At 43.2% G+C, this 23,440-nt stretch overlaps 1 protein-coding gene across 1 annotated transcript in view; it reads right to left on the minus strand.

Annotated features, from left to right (window-relative positions):
• The window catches only part of LOC115077767 (vomeronasal type-2 receptor 26-like), a 44,534-nt gene extending 21,389 nt beyond the window's left edge, over window positions 1-23,145 (minus strand). The window contains exons 1-2 of the mRNA XM_029580052.1: window positions 23,086-23,145; window positions 10,214-10,441 (exon numbers count right to left, since the gene is read on the minus strand). Coding sequence (XP_029435912.1) covers window positions 10,214-10,441; window positions 23,086-23,145 — 288 coding nt within the window. The remainder of the gene's footprint in view (window positions 1-10,213; window positions 10,442-23,085) is intronic.
• Between the last annotated feature and the right edge of the window lie 295 nt (window positions 23,146-23,440).

Genomic DNA, 23,440 nt, shown 5'->3' on the forward strand with positions numbered 1-23,440 from the left:
ACAATTAAACTGTGATCTCAAGATTCTAGCAAATGTTTTGGCAAAGAGACTAGGTGCGATACTCCCCTCTTTGATCTCATCACATCAGGTTGGATTTGTGAAGGGACGGTCGGCCAGCTCGCATATTGCAAAATTGATTACTGCTATTACTTATTGTCAAAAGCATAAGTTACCTTCTATGGCAGTGAGCTTTGACTCTGAGAAAGCTTTTGACCGAGTTTCTTGGGATTATATGTTCTTAGTATTGGGGAGGTATGGGTTACATGGGGATCTCTTCTCTTATATCACCCTTTTATATAAATCACCCTCTTTCCATATATTGGTGAATGGTCATGTATCCCAAGCCTTTGAACCTAAATGAGGAGTACGGCAAGGATGCCCTCTGTCACCTTTACTATATATTATGGCAATAGACCCCTTGTTACACCTTGTGTATCAAGATAATTCCATTAGAGGTCTCACTCATAATGGTTTTACGTTCAAAGTGGCAGCGTTTGCTGATGACATCCTCATATTTCTGACGAATCCTCAACAGTCTTTACCGAAAGTCCTTGAGCTACAAAAATGGTATGGCACTTTTTCCAGACTTAAAATTAACGTGGACAAATCTGAAGCCCTAGAAATTTATGGAGAGTTGCGAACGACATGGGGTGCGTTGTTCCCCCTTAAATGGGCTCAAACACGAATTAAGTATTTGGGAGTTTTCATTCCTAATCTAATTACATCTATCTATGATATTAACGTGCAACCTTTATTACAAAAAATGGAAAAACGAATGGCAAACTGGACATCACTCCCCCTATCTTTAACAGGGCGGATACATTTATTTAAGTTGATGGAGCTCCCTAAATGGTTATATTTATTTCAAATGCTTCCAATTTGGCTAAAGAATAGAGATCTGGGCTCCATATATAAAATTTTGAAAAAATTTTTGTGGAGGGGGAGGAGATCCAGATTAGCGTTGAGATACTTACAAATTAGAGCGGGACATGGTGGAATTGCTTGCCCAAACTTCAGAGACTATAACTTAGTAAGTATGATGAGACACATCCGGGACTGGATACTGGGTACCAAATCATTCTCTCCTTCATCTCTCATCCGTGGCTGGTTTAATAATTATCGTTAGCATCCCTTTTACAACTCAAACAGAGTCAGCTTCCACAAGACTGTAGAGGATACTTGATACTTCACTCTAGCAGACAAGCATGGTCCTATTTTTGAATTAAAATGGGGATTTCACGGGGTCCTCTTCCATTTGTTATGGAATTATGTGATAATCCCCAATTTCCACCAGGTATAGGACAATCTGTATTTCACAATTGGGCACAGAAGGGGCTGGTGAGGGTGGCACAATTGTTTTCTCCCACAGGGAATATGATGTATAGTTTCTCCGAGATCCAGGGAAGGTTCCATATTCCTAAGAAAGACTTCTATGCGTACCTTCAGGTGTGACACTATATCCTCCAAGAAAAATGGCCTACAATCTCCACAGGTCATCGGACCAGTCTAGAAGCAATGTTCTGTACCAGACCACAGATAAAATACTCTTGTTCAATATTCTCTACACTGTTACAGTCGCATTTGAATATTAATGCTTATGATATAGTTTTAAATAAATGGGCCAAATACCCATAGAAACATATAGAAACATAGAAATGACGGCAGAAGAAGACCAAACGGCCCATCCAGTCTGCCCAGCAAGCTTCACATTTTTTTCTCATACTTATCTGTTTCTCTTAGCTCTTTGGTTCTATTTCCCTTCCACCCCCACCATTAATGTAGAGAGCAGTGATGGAGCTGCAACCAAGTGAAATATCAAGCTTGATTAGTTATGGTTAGTAGGGGAAGTAACCGCCCCAATAAGCAAGCTACACCCATGCTTATTTGTTTTACCCAGACTGTGTTATTCAGCCCTTATTGGTTGTTTTTCTTCTCCCCTGTCGTTGAAGCAGGGAGCTATGCTGGATATGCGTGTAGTATCAGTTTTTCTTCTCCCCTGCCGTTGAAGCAGAGAGCTATGCTGGATATGCGTGAAGTATCAGTTTTTCTTCTCCCCTGCCGTTGAAGCAGGATATGCATTGAAAGTGAAGTATCAGGCTTATTTGGTTTGGGGTAGTAACCACCGTAACAAGCCAGCTACTCCCTGCTTTGTGAGTGCGAATCCTTTTTTCTTCTCCCCTGCTGTTGAAGCAGAGAGCTATGCTGGATATGCGTGATCAGTTTTTCTTCTCCCCTGCTGTTGAAGCAGGGAGCTATGCTGGATATGCGTGAAGTATCAGTTTTTCTTCTCCCCTGCCGTTGAAGCAGAGAGCTATGCTGGATATGCGTGAAGTATCAATTTTTCTTCTCCCCTGTCGTTGAAGCAGAGAGCTATGCTGGATATGCGTGAAGTATCAGTTTTTCTTCTCCCCTGCCGTTGAAGCAGAGAGCTATGCTGGATATGCATTGAAAGTGAAGTATCAGGCTTATTTGGTTTGGGGTAGTAACCACCGTAACAAGCCAGCTACTCCCCACTTTGTGAGTGTGAATCCTTTTTTCCACATTACCTCTTGCTGTTGTAGCTTAGAGCGATGTTGGAGTCACAGTAACCATGTGTATGTTTATTGAATAAGGGTATTATCTCCAGGCAGTAGCCGTCATTCTGGCGAGCCACCCACTCTTTATTGACGGCCTCTTGATTTTATGGATCCACAGTGTTTATCCCACGCCCCTTTGAAGTCCTTCACAGTTCTGGTCTTCACCACTTCCTTCGGAAGGGCATTCCAGGCATCCACCACCCTCTCCGTGAAGAAATACTTCCTGACATTGGTTCTGAATCTTCCTCCCTGGAGCTTCAAATCGTGACCCCTGGTTCTGCTGATTTTTTTCCTATGGAAAAGGTTTGTCGTTGTCTTTGGATCATTAAAACCTTTCAAGTATCTGAAAGTCTGTATCATATCACCTCTGCTCCTCCTTTCCTCCAGGGTGTACATATTTAGATTCTTCAATCTCTCCTCATAAGTCATTTGATGAAGACCTTCCACCTTTTTGGTCACCCTTCTCTGGACCGCCTCCATCTTGTCTCTGTCTCTTCGGAGATACGGTCTCCAGAACTGAACACAATACTCCAGGTGAGGTCTCACCAAGGACCTGTACAAGGGAATAATCACTTCCCTTTTCTTACTCGATATTCCTCTCTCTATGCAGCCCAGCATTCTTCTGGCTTTAGCTATCGCCTTGTCACATTGTTTCACCGACTTCAGATCATTAGACACCATCACCCCAAGGTCTCTCTCCTGCTCCGTGCACATCAGCCTTTCTCCCCCCATCTATCCCATTAACTATTACAAAAATCAAACAATATTTTTTACAATGCAGTAAAATTACAGAAAATGCCAATTTGAGGGAGCTACATTTTAAATTTATCTGGCAGCTATATTGCACTAATTCAACGGCTTATAAGTTGGGGATTGCAGCTTCTCCTCTTTGTTTGACGTGTGATACTGAGGAGGGGCATTATCTACATAGTTTCTGGGAATGTAGTAAAATTAAGCAGCTGTGGCTAGAGGTCCAACAACAATGTTCTCAGATATGTGCCTGTACACTTCCTCTTGACCCAATGTTATGGTTGTTTGGTTTGTTCAATGATAATCATGACTTGCTAAACGCTGCACAAAAACTCTTCATAAGTAAAGCAGATATTATTGCTAAAAATGTAATTATTAATAATTGGATATCTAAGGATCCACTAAGCATCCTTCATTGGAATAGGAAACTACTTCAAATAGCCACGTTTGAACACATGACGGCAAAATCTCTGAGCGTCTCGAAACAACGATACGTCACTGCTGTGTGGTCGGCGTACCTACAGTATCAACCTGCACAACTGGTCAAGCATATTGCCAAATTAGACTTAACACAGAAATAAGGAGACCAAAGACATTCGAGAATTAATATCTTGGTGGTTTTTACTGTCTACTCTTACTGGGGAAACTGCTTCTCAGTACTGTCGCATATATGTACTATGCAATACTGTTTCAAGGCTTCAGCGTCATACTGTTTCATTGTTTCAATGATTTAACGTACTATCATATTAAGGTAAACCGAAGGAAAGCTTGAGAGAATAAGAAGGAAAGCGGTTAAGGAGAGGGTGGGGGGAGGGATGGGCATGAGTAAAGAGGGAATGGGGGGAAAAAAGAACATCTGAGCTCTATGATATACACGATACTCCAGTCGATTCTACCCTGTGTGGAAGGTCAATTATGTGATTATGTAGCGTTATGAAAATCACTATTAAGATAAATGTTATGGTGTATTGTATCTGTTCTGTAATATATTGATCATTGTTTGGATTTTCTAAAAACCCAATAAAAACATAATATAAAAAAAATAAGAAATATATTAATTCTATCCTCAAGGAGGGCTTCTACAAACTCAATGTACTAAAACAATTAAAACCCCTACTTCACTCGCAAGACTTTGTACCGTTATTCAGGCCACCCTCTCCTCCAAACTGGACTATTGTAACTCCCTTCTACTTGAGCTCCCCTACACCTCAATAAAACCGCTTCAAATGCTCCAGAACACGGTTGCAAGGACCATCACAAGTGCCAAGAAATCAGCCCACATCACTCCCATCCTTAAAGATCTCCATTGGCTTCCCATTCCATCACGTATTCTCTATAAAACCCTTTCCATCATTCATAAATCCATCTAGTGTCACAATTCCAAGCTAGAAGTTTTTAGTAACCTACATAAGCATATTAATGTTAAAATCAAACTGCCTAATTTGTTCCTAACAATCAGGTTTAACTTACACACCTAGTTTATTATATTAAATTGTTACCGTACTATGATGGCACATGAGTAATTTGTAATCTATACCACCCATATTTCTCTTTATCATGCCCTTCTGTAAACCGTTGTGATGGTATTTAACTTAATGACGGTATAGAAAATGTTTTAAATAAATAAAACAAACAAATAAATAAATAAATCCCATCTGCCTTGATGAACCCTTCTGCCTAACACACTCTAACTGACCTACCAGAGCAATCAATAAAGGAACCCTCCAGGTACCCTCGCTTAAAAAGGCACATCTCTCTTCCACAAGGGAGCGGGCCATTTCATCTGCTGGCCCCACGCGATGGAACTCACTCCCCACCTTCCTTCGACTTGAGCCATGTCCTACCAAATTAAAAAAGAAACTAAAGACATGACTCTTTAAGCAGGCTTACCCAGATTAGAGCCCTCCCACCCTCCCTCCTGGCTAACCTCTTATTATTTGATCCTGTATAAAGTTCTTCTCCACTTTGTTACCTGTTGCTCATTACCTGTTTTTTGCTTTTTGTCGCTCACTGATATGTTTCTGACCTCCCCTCGGCCTCTTTTGTTCTATGCCTATACCCTGTTTAATGCCTATATCCTGTTTTTATACTTTCCTCCTTTTAGTTTGGATGTAAACCGATGTGATGTTCCTTACTAATGTCGGTACATAAAAGTTTTAAATAAATTAAAAAAAAAAGTGAATGTGGAAAACTACACACACACACACACACAGGCCAAAACAGTACAGTGCGCTCCGGTGAAGTGCACTGTTAACCCTACATTTGGATGCACGTTTTCGATGCGCTAGCTTTACCCCTTATTCAATAAGGGGTAATAGCACGCCGAAAACGTGTGTCTAACCCCCCCGAGGCTAATAGCGCCCGCAACATGCAAATGCATGTTGATGGCCCTATTAGTCATTCTTGTGCAATACAGTAAGTAAAATGTCCAGCCAAGCCACACATTTTACTTTCAGAAATTAGTGCCTACCTAAAGGTAAGCATTAATTTCTGCCGGCACCGGGGAAGTGCACAGAAAAGCAGTAAAAACTGTTTTTCTGTACACCATCTGACTTAATATCATGGTGATATCAAGTCGGAGGTCCCAAAAGTTAAAAAAAGTTAAACATTAAAAAAAAAAAATTTAAATGGGCCCGCGACTCGTGAGTTGAAAACCGGACTCTCAATTTTGCCGGTGTCCGGTTTCCGAACCTGTGGCTGTCAGTGGGTTTGAGAACCGATGCCGGCAAAATTGAGCATCGGCTGTCAAACTCGCTGACAGCCGCTGCTCCTGTCCAAAAAGAGGCGCTATTTTTACACTAGTGTCCCTAGCGCCTCTTTTTAACACGGACCCTAATTTAAATAAATTTATTTACTGAATCACGTGCACAGGAGAGTGGCCTGTGCGCGTACCGGGAGAGTGGGCGCTCGCCCACTCTCCCGCGATTTTTACTGTATCGGCCCGACAGTGCAGTGCCTTGCTGTACACTATTTATTTTATTTATTTTTTTATTTGTGGTTTTTCTTGACCGACCATCATCAGAGTTATCATGCCGGTTTACATGTAACAGGGGGAAAACAAAGCAGGAAGAGAGCAGTTACAAAAAACAGGTTAAAGAAGAACTGGGAAGTGCAGAGAAAGGTGAACGTAGGAGCGATAGCTTAAGGCTTGAGAGTGGTATAGCAAACTTATATACATAGTATGTGTCCCAACATTAGAATGGGATGAATGAGTGTAAATATCCAATAGCACGTACAATGTACGGACAGGTTGAATGAGCTATAAATTTCTCAGTATTTGGATGCTGAGAGGCAGCACCGGAAGTATAGACAAAGATATACATACAGGCAAATCTATCCAGGTTGAAAGGGGGAGAGAAAGGGGGAGACGGCTGCAGGGATCTCTAAGGGAGGAAGGAGAGGTCAAAAGAAGGAGATAGATTGAAGAGATATAGAATAGAGGATTTAAGGATAGGCTTGTTTAAAGAGCCATATTTTGAGTTTTGATTTAAATTTATGTGCACACTGCTCTAGTCTGAGTTCAGGTGGCATGGTATTCCAGGCATAGGGGCCGTCGATTGAAAAGGCCTGCTCTTTTATAGATTTGAGGTGGATATGTTTCGGGGGGAGTGTGTGGAGGGTACCCTTTAAGAGGATCTAGTAGGTCTAGTTGAGGCGAGGAGGTGAATAGTGACTTTCATCCAGTGCATGTTTACGTTGTGGAGGTATTTGTGCATTATAGTGAGAGTCTTGTAAGTTATGCGCTGTTGAATGGGGAGCCAGTGCAGATCTTTGAGTATAGGGGTGATATGGTCACATTTGCAAGAATTTGTGAGAGTTCTCACAGCTGCATTTTGTAGGAGTTGTAAGGGTTTAATTGTGGCATTGGGTAGACCAAGAAGGAGGGAGTTGCAGTAGTCTATTTTGGACATGACCGTGGCTTGCATGACAGTATGGAGGTCACTAAGGTGGAGGAGGGGGTCTGAGTTTTTTTAGCATATTGAGTTTAAAGAAGCACTCTTTCATGGTGGAACCAATGAATTTTTGTAGGTTGAGGTGATTATCAATTGTAACACCTAGATCTCGGGCTTGGAGTGAGAAGGAGATGCTTGCAGAGGGGGTGCTCTGGGCAAGAGTGGGGGGAGAGATAATAAGAAGCTCCATTTTAGATTTGTTAAGGGCGAGGTTAAGAGAGGTGAGGAGGCTGTTTATAGATGAGACTACAACTGAGACTGCTATATGTGCACACAAACAATTTTAAACTCCAAATGCCTACTGGGCATTTTGATTAAAAGAACACCGTTGTACCAATATATGTGAGTGTGGGGAAACTACACTCACACACAGTGCAGTGCCTTGCTGAACACTACAACTGAGACTGCTCTGTGTGCACAAAAAATGAAACTCCAGAGAAAAGACTGGAAGCCTGAGCAAGCCCAATTCATAGTGATGCTGCTTGTTGTTTGAAAATACCAACTCCCAGACAGCCACTGCAACTCTCACACTATCTCCCACCTACTCCACTCATACCCTGCTTGCAACCTACTCCAGGGGGGGTCAGATCAGCAGCAAAATGCCACTGCTGGCAGCTTGTCTCAGTGGGAGAGACAGTCTAAATTCAATTTAAAAAAAAGTACAGTAAAAAAAGCCTGGCTGGCACAGCAACAAAAACAAAAAATATATATTTTTCAATGGAAAATTCTCTCAAAATAGCAAGCAATAGCAATTGAATACAGATTTGAGACACTCAGAGACTAGCTCTGAGCATAGCAACCTCCTTAGACAAAAGCAGAGAAGAAAGGATGTGGTGCTTAAGGTAGAAATACAGCAGTATCAGCATCACAGAGCACTGAGAGCAGCAATTGGCTGAATTAGAAAAATGCTTCAGTTTGATACATTGGTATTTTTGTTTCCTTGCCAACCTGTCCTACCCAATCTATGGCAGGGCTGTGAGGTCACTTATAACTCACAGGAAAGGACTGGTTGTTGCTATGAATACTTCCACATGGCCTTCTCCTATTTCAAACGGCCGCTAAGAAAGCACCACAAACCAAAAGAATGAAACTAATATATGTTTCATTCGTGGGGGATCGCTATGCGTTTCATGGACCCACAAATCAAACGAACAGGGACCTATTCATTGCGGATTGCACATTCGTTGAAAACGAATGCACATCCCTAGTATCTATGTGGGTTCAAAACAGAAACTGGGCCAGTAGATGGTGCAATTGACCAGACTCCAAGGCATGGAGTCTATTTTAACTTGCTGAATATTTTTCTTCCACTCTGTGGCCCCCTACAAATACATCATGATTGCTTTCTTGCCTTTATTTCAGTGAGTTAAGTATCTCTATCCCCTTCTTAGTTGAAAAGGGGTCTCACTAAAAATTATTTTGGAAAAAAATATGTATTTCAGATTTTAGGATTCCCAACAGGCAGAGCTGCATATCTTGAAAGTCATCAATTTAATCAGCTTTCAATGCAAGGCGCATTTGCAAAAACAACAAAACTTTCTTCCTCCAAATCTGTACCTCATGTGCTCCATTGAAAAATTGCAATAATCACTCCCTATCTCTTGAATTTTGTGGTATAGATTACTCATATTCCCCCTCTGTGATCTCTTTCCACATACTCTCCTCATCAATGTGGCCATTTTATAATTTGCACACACATATGCGTGCATGTTATAACTTGGCTACGTGCATGTGTGCCCAATTTAGGTAGGTGAGCAGCCAGCTGTGTAAATCCCAATTCTACCACACGAGTGAGGAAAATGTAAAAGAGGCACATGTCCATGCCATTACTATTTTCACCAGTTTGTCCACAAGTTCACCCAGTCAACAGCAGGGTTCTTCAAATCCCTTGGTTTGATAGCCTGCACTCTACCCTGTTACCCCAGACCCTTTAAACTCCTCATAAATGGCTCATTTTTTTGGTTACTTAAACTTACACCTCCTCCATAGCAGAAATAAAATGACACGGCACAGGACCTGGGTGCGCGCCCATTCACATAAATATTTCCAAGTTTATCTCTTGGGCACACCCTGACACACTCATTCCCCTCCCAGACCATGAGATGTGTGCACAGCGAGAGATCCCCACACATCTTAGTGGCTTGTAAAATTCAGAGGGCACTCACAAGGCTGATTTATGCATATATCTCTCAATTTTGATGAGTGCCAGGCTTTTAAAGTTCACCTTTTATTTTGTTTATTTCACAATCATACTATACATGTAAGGAAATCCAAGTTCAAATTCAAAACAGAAACATTTCAAAGAATTTGGAAGTTGTGGAATCTGGGGAAGTCCTCAAGTAAATGTTGAAACCGTCTGACTGATAAGAAATGAGTTTGCCAATTTGTTTGTATCTTCTCTGAATCTGAGTACTGATGAACCCATGAATCATTCAAACCTATTTGTATTCCAGAGTGGTTTTGCTGATTCAAAGAGTCCATATTAAATTACTGGGGAAAGTTCACTGAACAAATTTGATGACCCTTGAAATATTTTGCTGCTTTAAGAAAAACACTTTGGGAATTTTTCGAAAAGTGGACGCATTTTATTTATTTATTTATTTGAGGTTCTTTATATACCGACATTCGTTTAGTAACATCATGTCGGTGTACATTCAACAAAACTTTAGCAGCAGCGCTGGAACAGATAGAAAATAGCGGCAGTGCTTTACAATTAATATTCAACTTAGAAAGGACATTAGGAGATTATAACAAGGAAAGATTGGATCAGGGAATGCAAACAGGGAAGGGGAGGGAGAGGGAAAATAAAGGAAGAATTAAGAAGAATATATTAATGTTAATACATATGATAAATACATTAAATACATTAGTTATAATAGATTACTAGGCATCAACTTTATAGAGATATTAGAGAGGAGCATGCTTAGTTCATACCTGTGTAATATTTGGTCCCCATGTGATTGCACTCACATTGATGAAAAATTGCTGACCCTGAGGAGCAGATGGATTATATTTTCCTACTTGATTATTCCAAATAGTTCCATTAGGGAAGATCAGAAAGTTAACGATATCAAATTGATCTTGCAGATTCCCCTCATCATCAAAGATAATCTCATCGCCCGATGAAGTTCTGAATTGAAGATATTTTATGTACTGGTTTATCTTAAAAAAGGAAACAACATAGATATGAAGCTGAATATTATGTGAAATAGTACATTATGGATTAATGTTCTGAGAGTTTAGGCACCTAACTTTGTGAGTTAGGCATCTAAATTGGCCTCTTTAAAAAGTGACTAGGGCTGAGACCATAAACAGATTCCTAAAGAGTAGATGCTATTGGTGTGGAGTCATGATAGAAAAAATGGACTGATATTCGTAACCTATGCATGACAACTAATTAATATGGATACTTTTCTACACGGATTTAAATAGTACAGATAGATCAGAGAAGTTCCAGGGCCATTTCAGGGTGGGTGAAAATTAGCCAGATAACATAGCTGACTAACAATGATATTCAGCATTATCCAGGTAAGTTATGTAGGAAAGTGTGATCATGCCAAACAGAAGTCGCATCGTTATTTGGATACCTTGAACTTTTCCCAGGTATATTCAGCAGAATGAATAACTGCACATTTCTGACTATTCAAATAAAGTTGTCCTTATAACTTTACATGGACAACTTTTCCACTTACCAGAACACTGAATATAGAACTCCCTAGTTTTTAGGAGCCTATATACAGTCTAATTTTAGCCAAAATCTTAGGAATCTAAATTCAGTTGAAAATCTTCTTAAAGTTAGATGCACTCAAAAGATTCACTCAAGAACACAGACAAATGACTAAAGGATGGGAAACAGCAAGGAAGAAACAAGAAGCACAAGACAACACTCAAAAATCACAAAGCAACAAGAACAATAGTGACCACTCCTATACCAGGAAAAACTCTAACACTTAGTTCAGAGCTCTCCTAACACTATCCTGCAATGAAAAATGGCCCTGGATGAGGCTGGCTTTTATTTCCATAGAAAGAGGAGTGTCTAAGAAAACCTTATTTCCTTTTTGAATACACGATCAGAACCCTTATCCACTCTGTCATCTCCTCCCACTTAGCCTATTGCAAACTGCTCCTCACAGGTCTCCTAGCGAGCCATCTATCCCTACTACATTATATCCTAAATTCAGTTGCATGAAACTAACTACATCCACATAATCCTTCTTCTGAAGTTACTGCAGTGACTCCCTATCCGTTGCTGCACATAGTTCAAGCTCCTCTTTCTCATTTACAAGTAACTTAACTCTGCAGCACCTCACTACCTCACCTTCCAATCTCTCTCCATACCCCTCCTTGAGCACTCTGTTCATCAGAAAGTTACTCCTATCTGTGTCTTTCTCCTCTATAGCCAATTCCCAACCCTGCGCTTTCCAACTGGCTGTGCCGTGTGCTTGGAAAGGACTTCCTGAACTGGTGCATCATTCTTCTTTTCTCACCTTGTTTAAATCACATCTAAAGACCCACCTTATTAACGGGCCGATACAGTAAGGACGCGTAAGAAAGAGTGCGGCAATGCCAGGCGCACCCTCGTTTGCCGCGCGCATATTTTGGTTCACATACATTTGAAATGTCATTCCACCAGGTAAGTGGATGGTTCTTTCCTACAGACCCCGCTGCCTTGATTGCCCGGCTGCACGTCCAAGCCAGACATCCGAGATCGCGGCTTGGACGTCCAGCCGGGTGCTCAAGGCAGCAGGAAGGTCCAAGAACGTTTGTCCGCACTGAAGCAAGTACCACACATTAGTTACTCACCGAAATACTCTTTCTTCATGTGCAGCTCCAGCTCCTTCTCCAATTCCAGGGTCAAGGCTTCCAATCTCTCCGCCTGGCTGGGTCCGCTCTCCCTGCACGGGGTCCCCTGGTGGGGGAGCTGGAACTTGTGCAGCATGGCTGATCCTCGGTCGGGATGGGGGGCGGCGGCAGCTGCACCGGCAGGGGCGGTGACTTGTGCCAGCACGCGTCCCCGAAGTCGGGCGGGACGGGCTCCTCCGGCAACCCGGAGCCCAGCAGAAGAGCCCCATGGACAGGCTGGGGGAGGGGGGTCCTTAATCCAGGCGCCGGTGGGAAGCTCAGCAGAGGGGCTCCATTCCTGGATGAAGTTAGTTCAGAGTCGCAATCCTCCGCCCTCTGCGGCCCCCTTCCCTCCCCCCACCAGAAGCGATTGCACGTGCGGTTCTCTCTCTCCCACCAGGGGCTCTCCTCCTGCGCTGGGCTGGTGCAGTGACAGCAGCATGGTCAGGCCGAGGGGCTGGCGGGCCAGCCCGTTCCACGGCCCCTCAGAACGCGCATCGCATCTCCAAAAAAAAAAGCCCGAGATTGTATTTTTTTTACAGTCCAGGTCCCGGGTCTCCCCCTCCTGCCACCAACTCTGATCCACCAGCCACGCCGTGCCACTGGTATTAGCCCATGCTGATGCCGCTGGTCCGGTTGCTGCTGGGCTTGTTGCCGCTGTCGTAGCCGGTCAGGTCACGGTGTCCATTCATGGACCTTCCCGCTGCCTTGAGCGCCCGGCTGGATTTCCAAGCTGGACATCCAAGGTTGCGGTTTGGACGTCCAGCTGGGCACTCAAGGCCGCGGGAAGGTCCATGAACGTCTGGGTGGGTCCACTCTCCCTGCACGGAGTCACCTGGTAGGAGAGCTGGAACTTGTGCAGCGTGGCCAATCCTCAGTCGGGATGGGGGGTGGCGGGTGGCGGTGGCTGCTCCAGCCAGGGCGGCGACTTGTGCCGGCACACGTCCCCGAAGTTGGGCGGGACGGGCTCCTCCGGCAAACTGGAGCCCAGCAGGGAGGCGCAGGGCGAGGACAGCGGCGGCTCCGGGTACGCACTCAGGGAGCCCTGGAGCTGCGGGAGCTGTGGCTGGAGATGCTGGAGTGTGGGCTCAGCACACAGGGGTTGCCGGACATCCGAGGTCGCGGCTTGTACGTCCAGATGGGCGCTCAAGGCAGCGGGAAGGTCCATGAATGGTCCGGCCGGACGTCCGAGGTCACGGCTTGGACGTACAGCCAGGCGCTCAAGGCAGTGGGAAGCTGACTGAACACCACACTAACGCCAGGGTCAGGGTAGGCAGTAAATATGCAGGTTAAAGATGCGGCAAATAAGCTGGTTAAAAAGGCGATAACCTTGGAGAGAATAGCTAAATCTATCATTAACATATTATATACATGCGGCAGGCGTAGACGGATACACGTCCATTTCGCAAGTGGTAAGGATGCGTAAAACCGGATACTGAATCGCGGGTTCGCCTTATGCAGCCAAATTGTGCAGCCAAAGCGGGTTAGAAACAGGGTAACCGCGGCCGCGCTTTAATGTATCGGCCTGTAAGGCTGCTTTTAAACCTTAGGCCTTATTATCTGCTTTTAGCCTCATTAACTAACTTTTTTCTTTCTTAATAATTGTATTACTTTATGAACTCCCCTAGTCTCTTGCCCTGCATGTTTGTCTTATTAGATTGTAAGCTCTATGGAGAAGGGACTGTGTTTTTGTGTTTTGTTTGAACAGTGCCGCATACATTGTGTAGTGCTATAGAAATATTAAGTAGTAGCAGTAATAATAGGTGGACAACTGTGCACCACTAATCACACCTTAAGTCATCTCAGCACACTTATGTCTCCCATTAAGGAACAATGCAGCATTTCTTCTACTAGCACCAAGTTTTACTGTGCTGTCATTGGCACGTTGTTACGATTTACCACAGATTTTCAACACTGGCTTGATTTGCATCACATGGGACCACAGGTTCTAAACACATTCATTATTAAAAATTGGTTTTAAAATGTGGTGCCATTTCTGCTACAGTTTTTATTATATTGGTCCCAAAGAGCACAAAGGCACAAAATCCTACACAGAAACATGAGAGGAGCAAGGGGAACCAACAAACGTTTTATAAATAGGCCAAGACAGTGAAGGCCGCACCAACAGTGCCATGAATATCTCAAAGGAACCACAAAGCAGCAAAATGCTACCTGCTCATAGTTTTTATCCAAAGCACTATGGGACAGTGAGAAGTGGATAGCAAAGTAATAGTGGCGGGCTTAGACAAGTCCTAAAACTGGAAAAGAGAAAAGGTGGTTGAAGAAACTTGATTTCTTTTCCTTTTTTCACATTTTTATTTTAGGGTCAAAACACCACTATATATTTATTTATTTTATTTATTTAAAAACTTTTCTATACTGTTATTAAGTTAGGTACCATCATGATGGTTTACAATAAGGCACAAACATTAATATTGGAAACAGATAATAAATTCTATCACTAAACATGTGTCAAAACTTTACGGTAACATAGATCGTTATAATTATTCATAATTGGGTGTGTTTATATTATGTCCATACTTTTTGTAACAGGTTTAAAATAGAGAATTTATATAATCTTATCCTTTGGTGGTGCGTAAAAATTTTTAAATAAATATAATATATACCTGTGTAGTTTGGGGTAGTGTGCTTGGGTGTTCTGCAGATCGCTTTTCTTTTTTCCTGTGTTCTACTCTCCTTTCTCTTTGTTGTACACTTGTTTAAATAACCATTTTTTAAAATGTTTTCTGAAGGTTTTTATGTCTCTTTGTAAACGGATCTCAGCAGGCATGGAGTTCCATAGCATAGGACCTGCTAGGGAAAGCGCTCTTTCCCTTACTTGGGTTAGTTTAGTAGGGCTGGCAGCTAAGTCAGGATTTTGAGGGATGCAACAAAACAGTAAAGTGGAGAACAAGAAAGGAGATAGGGTGGATGGAGAATTTTTTTTTCCCGTTTTTCACATTTATATTTTGGGGACAACACAAACCAGTATATTAAAGAAACAAGTGGAGTCAGAGAACTAGGCTGGTATCAAATCAGCAAGCAACACAGAAGCATGAAAACCCCCAAGGTAGAACAACAGGGGCATGGTAGTTAGACAGAGTGGAATCAAGACCACCAAGGAGGAACATCAAAGACATGGCAGCTAGACAGAGTGGTAGCATCACTTGAAGGTGGTACATAAGAGATAGGGCAACTATGTGGAATGGCAACAAGACACCCAGGGTGGTACATCAGGACTATGGCAGTGAGACCACCTTTTTGGTACATCAGGGTCATGGTGGTAGAATGGCAGGAAGACCCTAAGGATATACAACTGGGGCATAGCAGCTGGGTAGCATGGCAGCAAGATAAGAACATATAAACATAAGAATTGCCACCGATGATCTATCAAGCCCAGTATTCTGTTTCCAAGAGTGGCCAATCCAGGTCACAAGTACCTGGTAAGATCCCAAGCAGAAGATAGATCCCATTTTGTTAACTCCCAGAGATAAATAGTGGCTTTCCTCAAGTCTATCTGGTTAAAACCTGCTTATGGATTTCTTCCCCAGGAACTTGCCCAAAACATTTTTATGCTCTCTGCATTTACCATATCCTCCAGCAATGGATTTCAGTGTTTAATTACATAACATAGTGACATAGTAATGATGACAACAGATAAAGACCAAATGATCCATCCAATCTGTCAGCTATGCCATGATTTTTTTTTTCTCAGAAGTCTCTCATTTGTCAAATGCTTTCTGAAAATCTAAATACACTGTATCTACTGGTTTACCGTTACCTGCATGTTTATTAACCTTTCAATAAAATATATCAGATTGGTGAGACAAGACTTTCCTTGTATAAATCCATGCTGGTTGATTCTGATTAAATCATGTCTTTCTATATGTTCTACGAGTTTGTTCTTTAAAATTGTTTATATCATTTTCCTGATTCTGAAGTTAGGATTCCTGGTATATAGTTTGCAGTATAACCCCTAGAGCCCTTTTGAAAGATCAGTGTCATATTAGCCACTCTCCATTCTCCAGGTACAATAGATGATTTTAAAGATTGGTTACAAAGTATTAGTATGAATATTGTTATTGTAAACCATTTAGAAACAGATTTTTCCTGAAATTCGGGAAAAATTCATTTTTGGGTTTGCGTGGGGGGGAGGGGCAAATTTATTAAAAAATAAAAAACCCAAACCCACCCCAACCCTTCTAATTTACTTAATTACAACCCCCCCAAAAAAAACTTACCAAAAGTCCCTGGTAGTCCAGCGAGGGTTCCGGGAGCCATCTCCCCCTCACGGGTCATCAGCTGCCACTAATCAAAATGGCGCCGGTGGCCCTTTGCCCTTACCATGTGACAGGGGCTACTGGTGCCATTGGTCGGCCCCTGTCACATGGTAGGAGCAATGGACAGCAGGTGCCATCTTAAAAAATGTTTCAGGATTCAGGTCCCCTGAAATGGGATGAATTAGTCAATTTCATTGAAATTGCCTAATTTGTTCCAAACAAATGCACATCCCTAGTTTGCATAACTAGAGGGAACATAATTAGTGATGAAATTGAACATGTATAACCACCAGGATCTTCTATGACCATTTCGACACCCATTCAGTACATAGACCCTGACTCAATGAAGGGCTCGGTTGCTGACTAGGCTGTTTCGCTTGATCTGCATTGTTCTTTTTAATGATGTTTTTCCAATGATTTTTCTCACCAAATTTACTTAGCATAAGCACCTCAGAGATATATGGTTGTGTTTATCAATCAGATATGATTATTCTTGTAGACCATAGCATGAATAAGAAATTACTGTCAAATGTGTTGATCCTAAGATGCAGATATTTCTTCACAATACATATCCATGTCAGGGGGTATGGATTAAAGGCTGGATTCTGAAATTTCACCATTATTGATAAGATAAATTCCTATTTTAAATGCAAACTAAAGTTGCTTGAGAAAAAATATAGTGGTTGATGAACTCATTGATGGACACAGACTGATGATTATATATAAGGCAAATGAAGGTGTTTTACTGTCAATGTCTAGCATGAAGGTCTTCAATTGAAAGTTCTTTTAATTGTATGCAAGATTCTTGATATTGACACTGGAAGATACTGGTTATTTATTTATTTTATTTATTTAATCGAGATATCACATCGGTTTCCAGGTAACTGAGAGAATAGGGCAAGTTCTGCCCTATTTTACATTATAACATGATAACAATTATAACATGGTAACAATTGTAACAGAAATACATGGAAAAATAAAATTATAGCAATTAACATATATACATTTTGACTTGTTGATAAAATAATTTAGTTTATTTATGACATGTTTAGGTTATGTATGACATGTTTAAAATCCATCGTGTTTAGAAGAACTAAGAATTTTCTATTTCACTTTTGAATTCAGCTACTGATTGTTACGATTCCTCCCGCGGCCAGAGCCGCAGGAGGCCTCTCACCTCTTTTTTCTTCTTGCTTCCATGCGACCCAGAGGTTGCCAATGTGGTCTTCAGATGGTGGGCCATGCTGCCGTGCTCCGCGGTGGGTCATCCGCTGCTGCTGTTTCACCCTGGTATCAATGCCGATGCCTTCTCTGCATTGACAGGGCCACCATGGGATCTCCGAGCAGCTGGAGCCACTCCTTCTGGGACCTCCTCTGTGGCTGGAGCCGCCCTCATTCTCCTCTTTGTGGTAGGAGCCGCCTCTGGTACATCTGCTCTGCGGTCTGCTCCTCTTCGGCATATTTCTCGCGGCGTGGCGCTTTCCAGGGTCCTGCCCCTTCTTTCCTTAGGCATGGGGCCGTACCTCTTCTTCTTATTTAAAGGGACAACATGGGAATGGTCTTCCTGTGATGTCATCGTGGGAGCCACCTCTTCACTTCTACAAAAGGGTCCTGTTTTAATTGCTTCATTGCCATTGCAAGGAGCCAGTCCTCCTTAGGACTTTACTTCCATCCAGCTTCTCCAAGGCTCTCTGTTCCATGTTGGAATTCCATGTCTTCATCTTTGTCTTCATCAAGGTCTCTCATCGGATCCCGTGTCTTCGTCCATATAGTTCTTGATGTATTGATGTCCTTCCCTTCAGATCTCTTGATGTTCCTGATGTTCTGATGTCTTCGATGTCCTCAAAGCCCTATCGTCTGGATTTCCCAAAGTTCCAGATGTCCTGATGTTTCCTGCATCTTCTTTTCAGATCTCAGATGTCTTTCTCCATGGCAGCACAACTTCTGGAAGACCTCAATTTTAATACTTCAAGCTTCAGGTTCCATACCGAGCTATACCCAAGTCATACCTGAGTCTCTGCCTCTGTGTCCCTGGATCCTGAGCTTCTTCACCGTATCCCAAATCCTGAATCCTGTCTGAGCCTTCGGAGCAGCCTTGTGCCTGGCCTCATCCTTACCTGAATCGCCTTGTTCCTGCGTGGCCAGTCCCTCACCTTGATTGGCTGTGGAGGGCACACCTTGGGACAGTTTTCTCCGGAATCTTCATTATATCTTCATTCTTCAAGCAACTGGAGTCTGGGAGCCGCTTCACCACTAGCATGTCCCATGTCCTACCTTGATTGGCTGTATAGGGCACGTGGCATGGCAGTACCTTTATGAACTCTAATCTTGTTTGAACCTCTAAGCAACCTGAGTGGGGAACCAACAGTGTGGTCTGTAGGGCATGTGGTGTGGCAATACCTATTCAGAACTCTTGATCCTGTGACTCTGTCTGATTTCGCCAAGTATCTTTAGTCTCATCTCTTCAATCAACTTGAGTCTTGTCTCATCCCTTCAAGTCTTCGTCTCACTGAGTCTTCATGAAGTCCTCACGTATCCTGAGTATTCATCTGAACCTGTCTTCACCCTTCAGCTACTGTCCATCCTGTTGCATTTGCTGCTCCCTTGCGGCAGGTCCGAAAGGGCTATCAAGTGGCCGGAGGGCTACTCCAGAGACCAACATTGCGTTGCTGGGTCTCTTTGATGCGTTCAGGTTTGGCAGAGGCCAGGGCTCTTCATCTCCAGTCTCTTCAGCCTGTGCTTGGACACTCCTCACCTGCCGCTGTGCTTCCCCGGAGCTCCTCTGTGGTCGCATCGTGGCCCAAGGGTACACAATCCTCTCAGAAGTGGAAAGCCTCCAGGATTCCCCTAACACTCATTCAATGGCTATTGCTGAGACTTGATGTCAAATGCTATGAAATGTTTGTCTGCACTTTTAATCTGGACCATTGATTAGAAAAACAGCAGCTTTGAATAGGTGCCACTTTCTGTGTAGTTTTGGAAACTCGAAGAGAGTAAAATTGGGGTTTTAATAGTGGTCTTTAAAAGCAGAGTATTTATTGAAGTGATTGATAGTAAGAAATATTTTACATGCCCCACCCGCGGCCATCTCGCGCATGGGTCCGCTGACCTCCGTGGTTCCACAGCAGGTCCTGAGACGACCTCCCGCGCAGTAGTTTTCAGCCCAGCTAGGCCCCAGCGTCCTTCAGCGGCAGTCGCCGGGCCTTCCACTGCATGCCAGGCCTCATGCCGAAGCTTGGTGTCCTCAGCGCTGTTAACCACATCCCTACGTGCGGCCGCGAGCGGACCGCCCAGCCTCTTGTAGGGCCAAGGGCGTGTCTTAGCTCTGCGGCGTACCCTGATTGATTCCCTGATATAAGGAAGTTCCTGTCTACGCTTCCTTGCCTTGGAATTTAGGTCAGTGTGCTTACAAGATTGCCTCTGCAATTTGTTCCTGCTTTGCTTGTTCCTAGTCTCGTTCCAGGATCCTTCTGTTCCAGTTCTGTTCCTGCCTTGTTTTTGCATCCTAGTTCCTGAGTTCAGCTTGTTCCTGTGTTCATCTGTCTGTCTTCCCAGGTAGTACCTCCGGACTGTCTTACTGGTACTGACCTCAGCCGGTTCCTTGACCTGCCTGCCTATCAGCAGCCTCCCTCATGATCTCAGCTTGTTCCTTGACCTGCATGCCTACCAGCCGCCTCCCTCGTGATCTCAGCTTGTTCCTTGACCTGCATGCCTGCCAGCCACCTGCCTCTAGACCTCAGTCTGCCTTTGACCTCGTCTGACCTCTGGTGCCTGACCTCTGCTTTGCTGACTATTCATTGGACTGACATCTGGACTCTGATCTTTGCCTGCCTGAACTTGTCCCTAGATTCTGGCTCTGTTCCTCACCTTGTCATCACCATCTCTGTTCTGGTTCTCCTTGCTCCAACCAGTCTCCAACCTCGAACCTGATCACGCTCCCCCTGTGTCTGTGGGCACGCCGGACTTCCACTCTCCCAGGAGACCCTGCGAGGCCCACCTAAGTCCAAACAGCCCGGGTCCCTACAGGTTCTTCCCGGGGGGACCTCGGGCTTCCAGTGGTGAAGCTCTTCACAGCCTCTGTCTCCTCCAGTGCTCCATCCCCTGGGGGCAGTTTCCTCCTGTTCCCATTCAGGAGACATTCCCCACTGTCCCAGGACAAGGGTCCACCCCCAAGCGCAACAAAATACTTTCAAGTATTTACTAAAATTTGGGACTACTCAATGTACGAGTATTGTTAGGGATGTGAATCATTTTTCAACGATTAAAATTATCGTCCGATAATGTTTATATCGTCTTAAATCGTTATAGAACACGATACAATAGAAATTCTAACGATTTATCATTAAAAATCGTTAAATCGTGTTAGTGCGCACTAACTCGAGTTAGTGCGCACTAACTCCCCGTTAGTGCGCACTAACTCGATTTAGTGCGCACTAACTGAAAATGATACAAATAAACACTTTCCAGGTCACTGAAGGTCAGTTAGGAATGAATATGTGTTCCTATTGGCTGGCTGCCCTCTTATCTATTGATGTTACCAAGGTTACCACTGAGGTGATGGTTGGGGGGATGGGAAATGGAACTGGAAACTAACGAACACCAACAGAAAATGAAACAAAGTGTTCACACTTCCCAGGTCAGTAAAGGTCACTTAGGAATGAATATGTATGTATGTATTCCTATTGGCTGGCTGTGCTCTTATCTATTGATGTTACCAATATGGTTGGGGGGATGTGAAATGGAAACAGTTGGAAGCTTGACAAAAAAAGTAATGTAATGATCAGCACTCACGTGACTAGAACTTGTTTGTTTATTATTTTTGTTAGCAGGCACCTGAAATGCTAGTGCATGTTGAATTTGCCAATCACTGTGCATTTTAGAAAGGTGGTCCTGGCTGGAACTGTACACAGTTCAAATATATGTAATTGATTGTTGGTAAGTGTATTTTTTAAGTAGCCACACTGGCACCAGTATGTTTACTTTTCCTCCTACTTAACTCACTAGCTCAGCTTTGTAAGAAGGGCTTCTCTGCTTGTGTGTTGTTTTTGTTTGGTGTGAGGAGAGCAGAAACATCAGATCTTTATTCAATCTACTACAGTCATCTCTTACAGTGCCCTATCCCTATTAATACCAGGAGTGTTGTGATCTTCCTGCACACAGTGCCCTAACCCTGATACCAGTCTGAGACAGCTCCCTCCCTGCATTACTAGTGAGAGGCTGGCTTCACAGACAGGGGGGAGCTGCCTGACCCTCACTCCTGACTTCCCCCATGTCCCAGCTAGTGAATGGTGTGTGGGTGAGGGGGGGGGGGAGGATGGTGAAGTCTGAGACAGCTCCCTCCCTGCATTACTAGTGAGAGGCTGGCTTCACAGACAGGGGGGAGCTGCCTGACCCTCACTCCTCCGGGGTATTGTGATCTTCCTGCACACAGTGCCCTATCCCTGATACCAGGGGTGTTGTGATCTTCCTGCATGCAGTGCCCTATCCCTATTAATACCAGGAGTGTTGTGATCTTCCTGCATGCAGTGCCCTATCCCTATTAATACCAGGAGTGTTGTGATCTTCCTGCATGCAGTGCCCTATCCCTGATATCGGGATGTGTGCAAGAAGATCACAACACCCCCGGTATCAGGAATAGGGCACTGTGTGCAGGAAGATCACAACACCCCTGGTATTAGGGATAGGGCACTGTGTGCAGGAAGATCACAACACTCCTGGTATTAATAGGGATAGGGCACTGTGTGCAGGAAGATCACAATACCCCTGGTATCAGGGTTAGGGCACAAGTTCTAGTCACATTGACTGATCACATTACTTGTTTTGTCAAGCTACCAACTGTTTCCATTTCCCATCCCCCATATACTGTCAGTAGGAAACTTGGTAACATGAATAAATAAGAGGGCAGCCAATAGGAATACATATTCATTCCTAAACTGACCTTAACTGACCTGAAAAGTGTCAAATTGTATCATTTTCAGTTAGTGCGCACTAACTCCCAGTTAGTGCGCACTAACTCCCGTTAGTGCGCACTAACTCGAGTTAGTGCGCACTAATCGGAAAAAACGATTTTTAACGATTTTTTAACTAAAAAATCGTGCCTAAGACGATTTTCTTGCCCTGCCACACGATTTCTATCGTTAAGACGATATGGAAAACGATTCACATCCCTAAGTATTGTACTGAAATTTTGAACCTAGATGTGAGCATTTATAAGTTACAATTCTGAATTCCTTTTATTGCACATTTATAGTCACAGGTGGCAGGAACAATTTTTTTTTTTGTTTAATGGCTAGAATAAACCAGAATAAATTTAAGAAATTAACTACCCTTTTCCCCTCCTTTTCTGGTTAATACCAAAACTGTAGTTGGTTTTCAGATACAGTTTGCTTTATGAGCAATTTATCATTAATTTTGAAAATATTTTGTTTGATTTTGATGAGTAGTATTCTATACATTTTTATATTTCACATGTGCACTCACCAGGGCCAAAATTTACTTGATGTGCCTGCACTCGCAAATAAAAATAATTTGATTTGGGCAATGGGGTTGTTAGAGTAAATGGTGAATGTATTTCTTCTCTAGTGTACACAAGCCACATCAGCCCATCCCAGAACAGCCTTCTCAAGCTCCTGAACTCCAGTGACTTCTGATCTCCACCTAACTCCCGCACTTTGCTTTGCTTACCTGCCATGGGTGAACATTCTTCATCAGACTTGATATCTGAGCAAACTCCTTCTGTTGCATTTTGAGTGAGAGCAGGTTATGTAAACCATGAGCCACTGCATATACAGCAGTGTAAAGACTGTAGGTGAATCTTAAGTTATTCATTTCAAAATCTGTAAGAACAAGAAATCTCAACTCCTCATTATCTGTGCATGAGAGATTGGAATAACGTGTGTTCTCAGGTGTACAACGAAAATTGGAAAGCCAGACCTCAGAGAGCAGATTTCTATGCAATATTTTTGAGAGAGATATACTATGCAGGAAGTTCTTAAATCCAGGAATCTCTCCTTTCCTAACTGAGAGCATCAAAGAACCA

This window comes from Rhinatrema bivittatum, chromosome 16 (genome assembly GCF_901001135.1).
Source record: "Rhinatrema bivittatum chromosome 16, aRhiBiv1.1, whole genome shotgun sequence".
In the NCBI taxonomy this organism is placed as follows: domain Eukaryota; kingdom Metazoa; phylum Chordata; class Amphibia; order Gymnophiona; family Rhinatrematidae; genus Rhinatrema; species Rhinatrema bivittatum.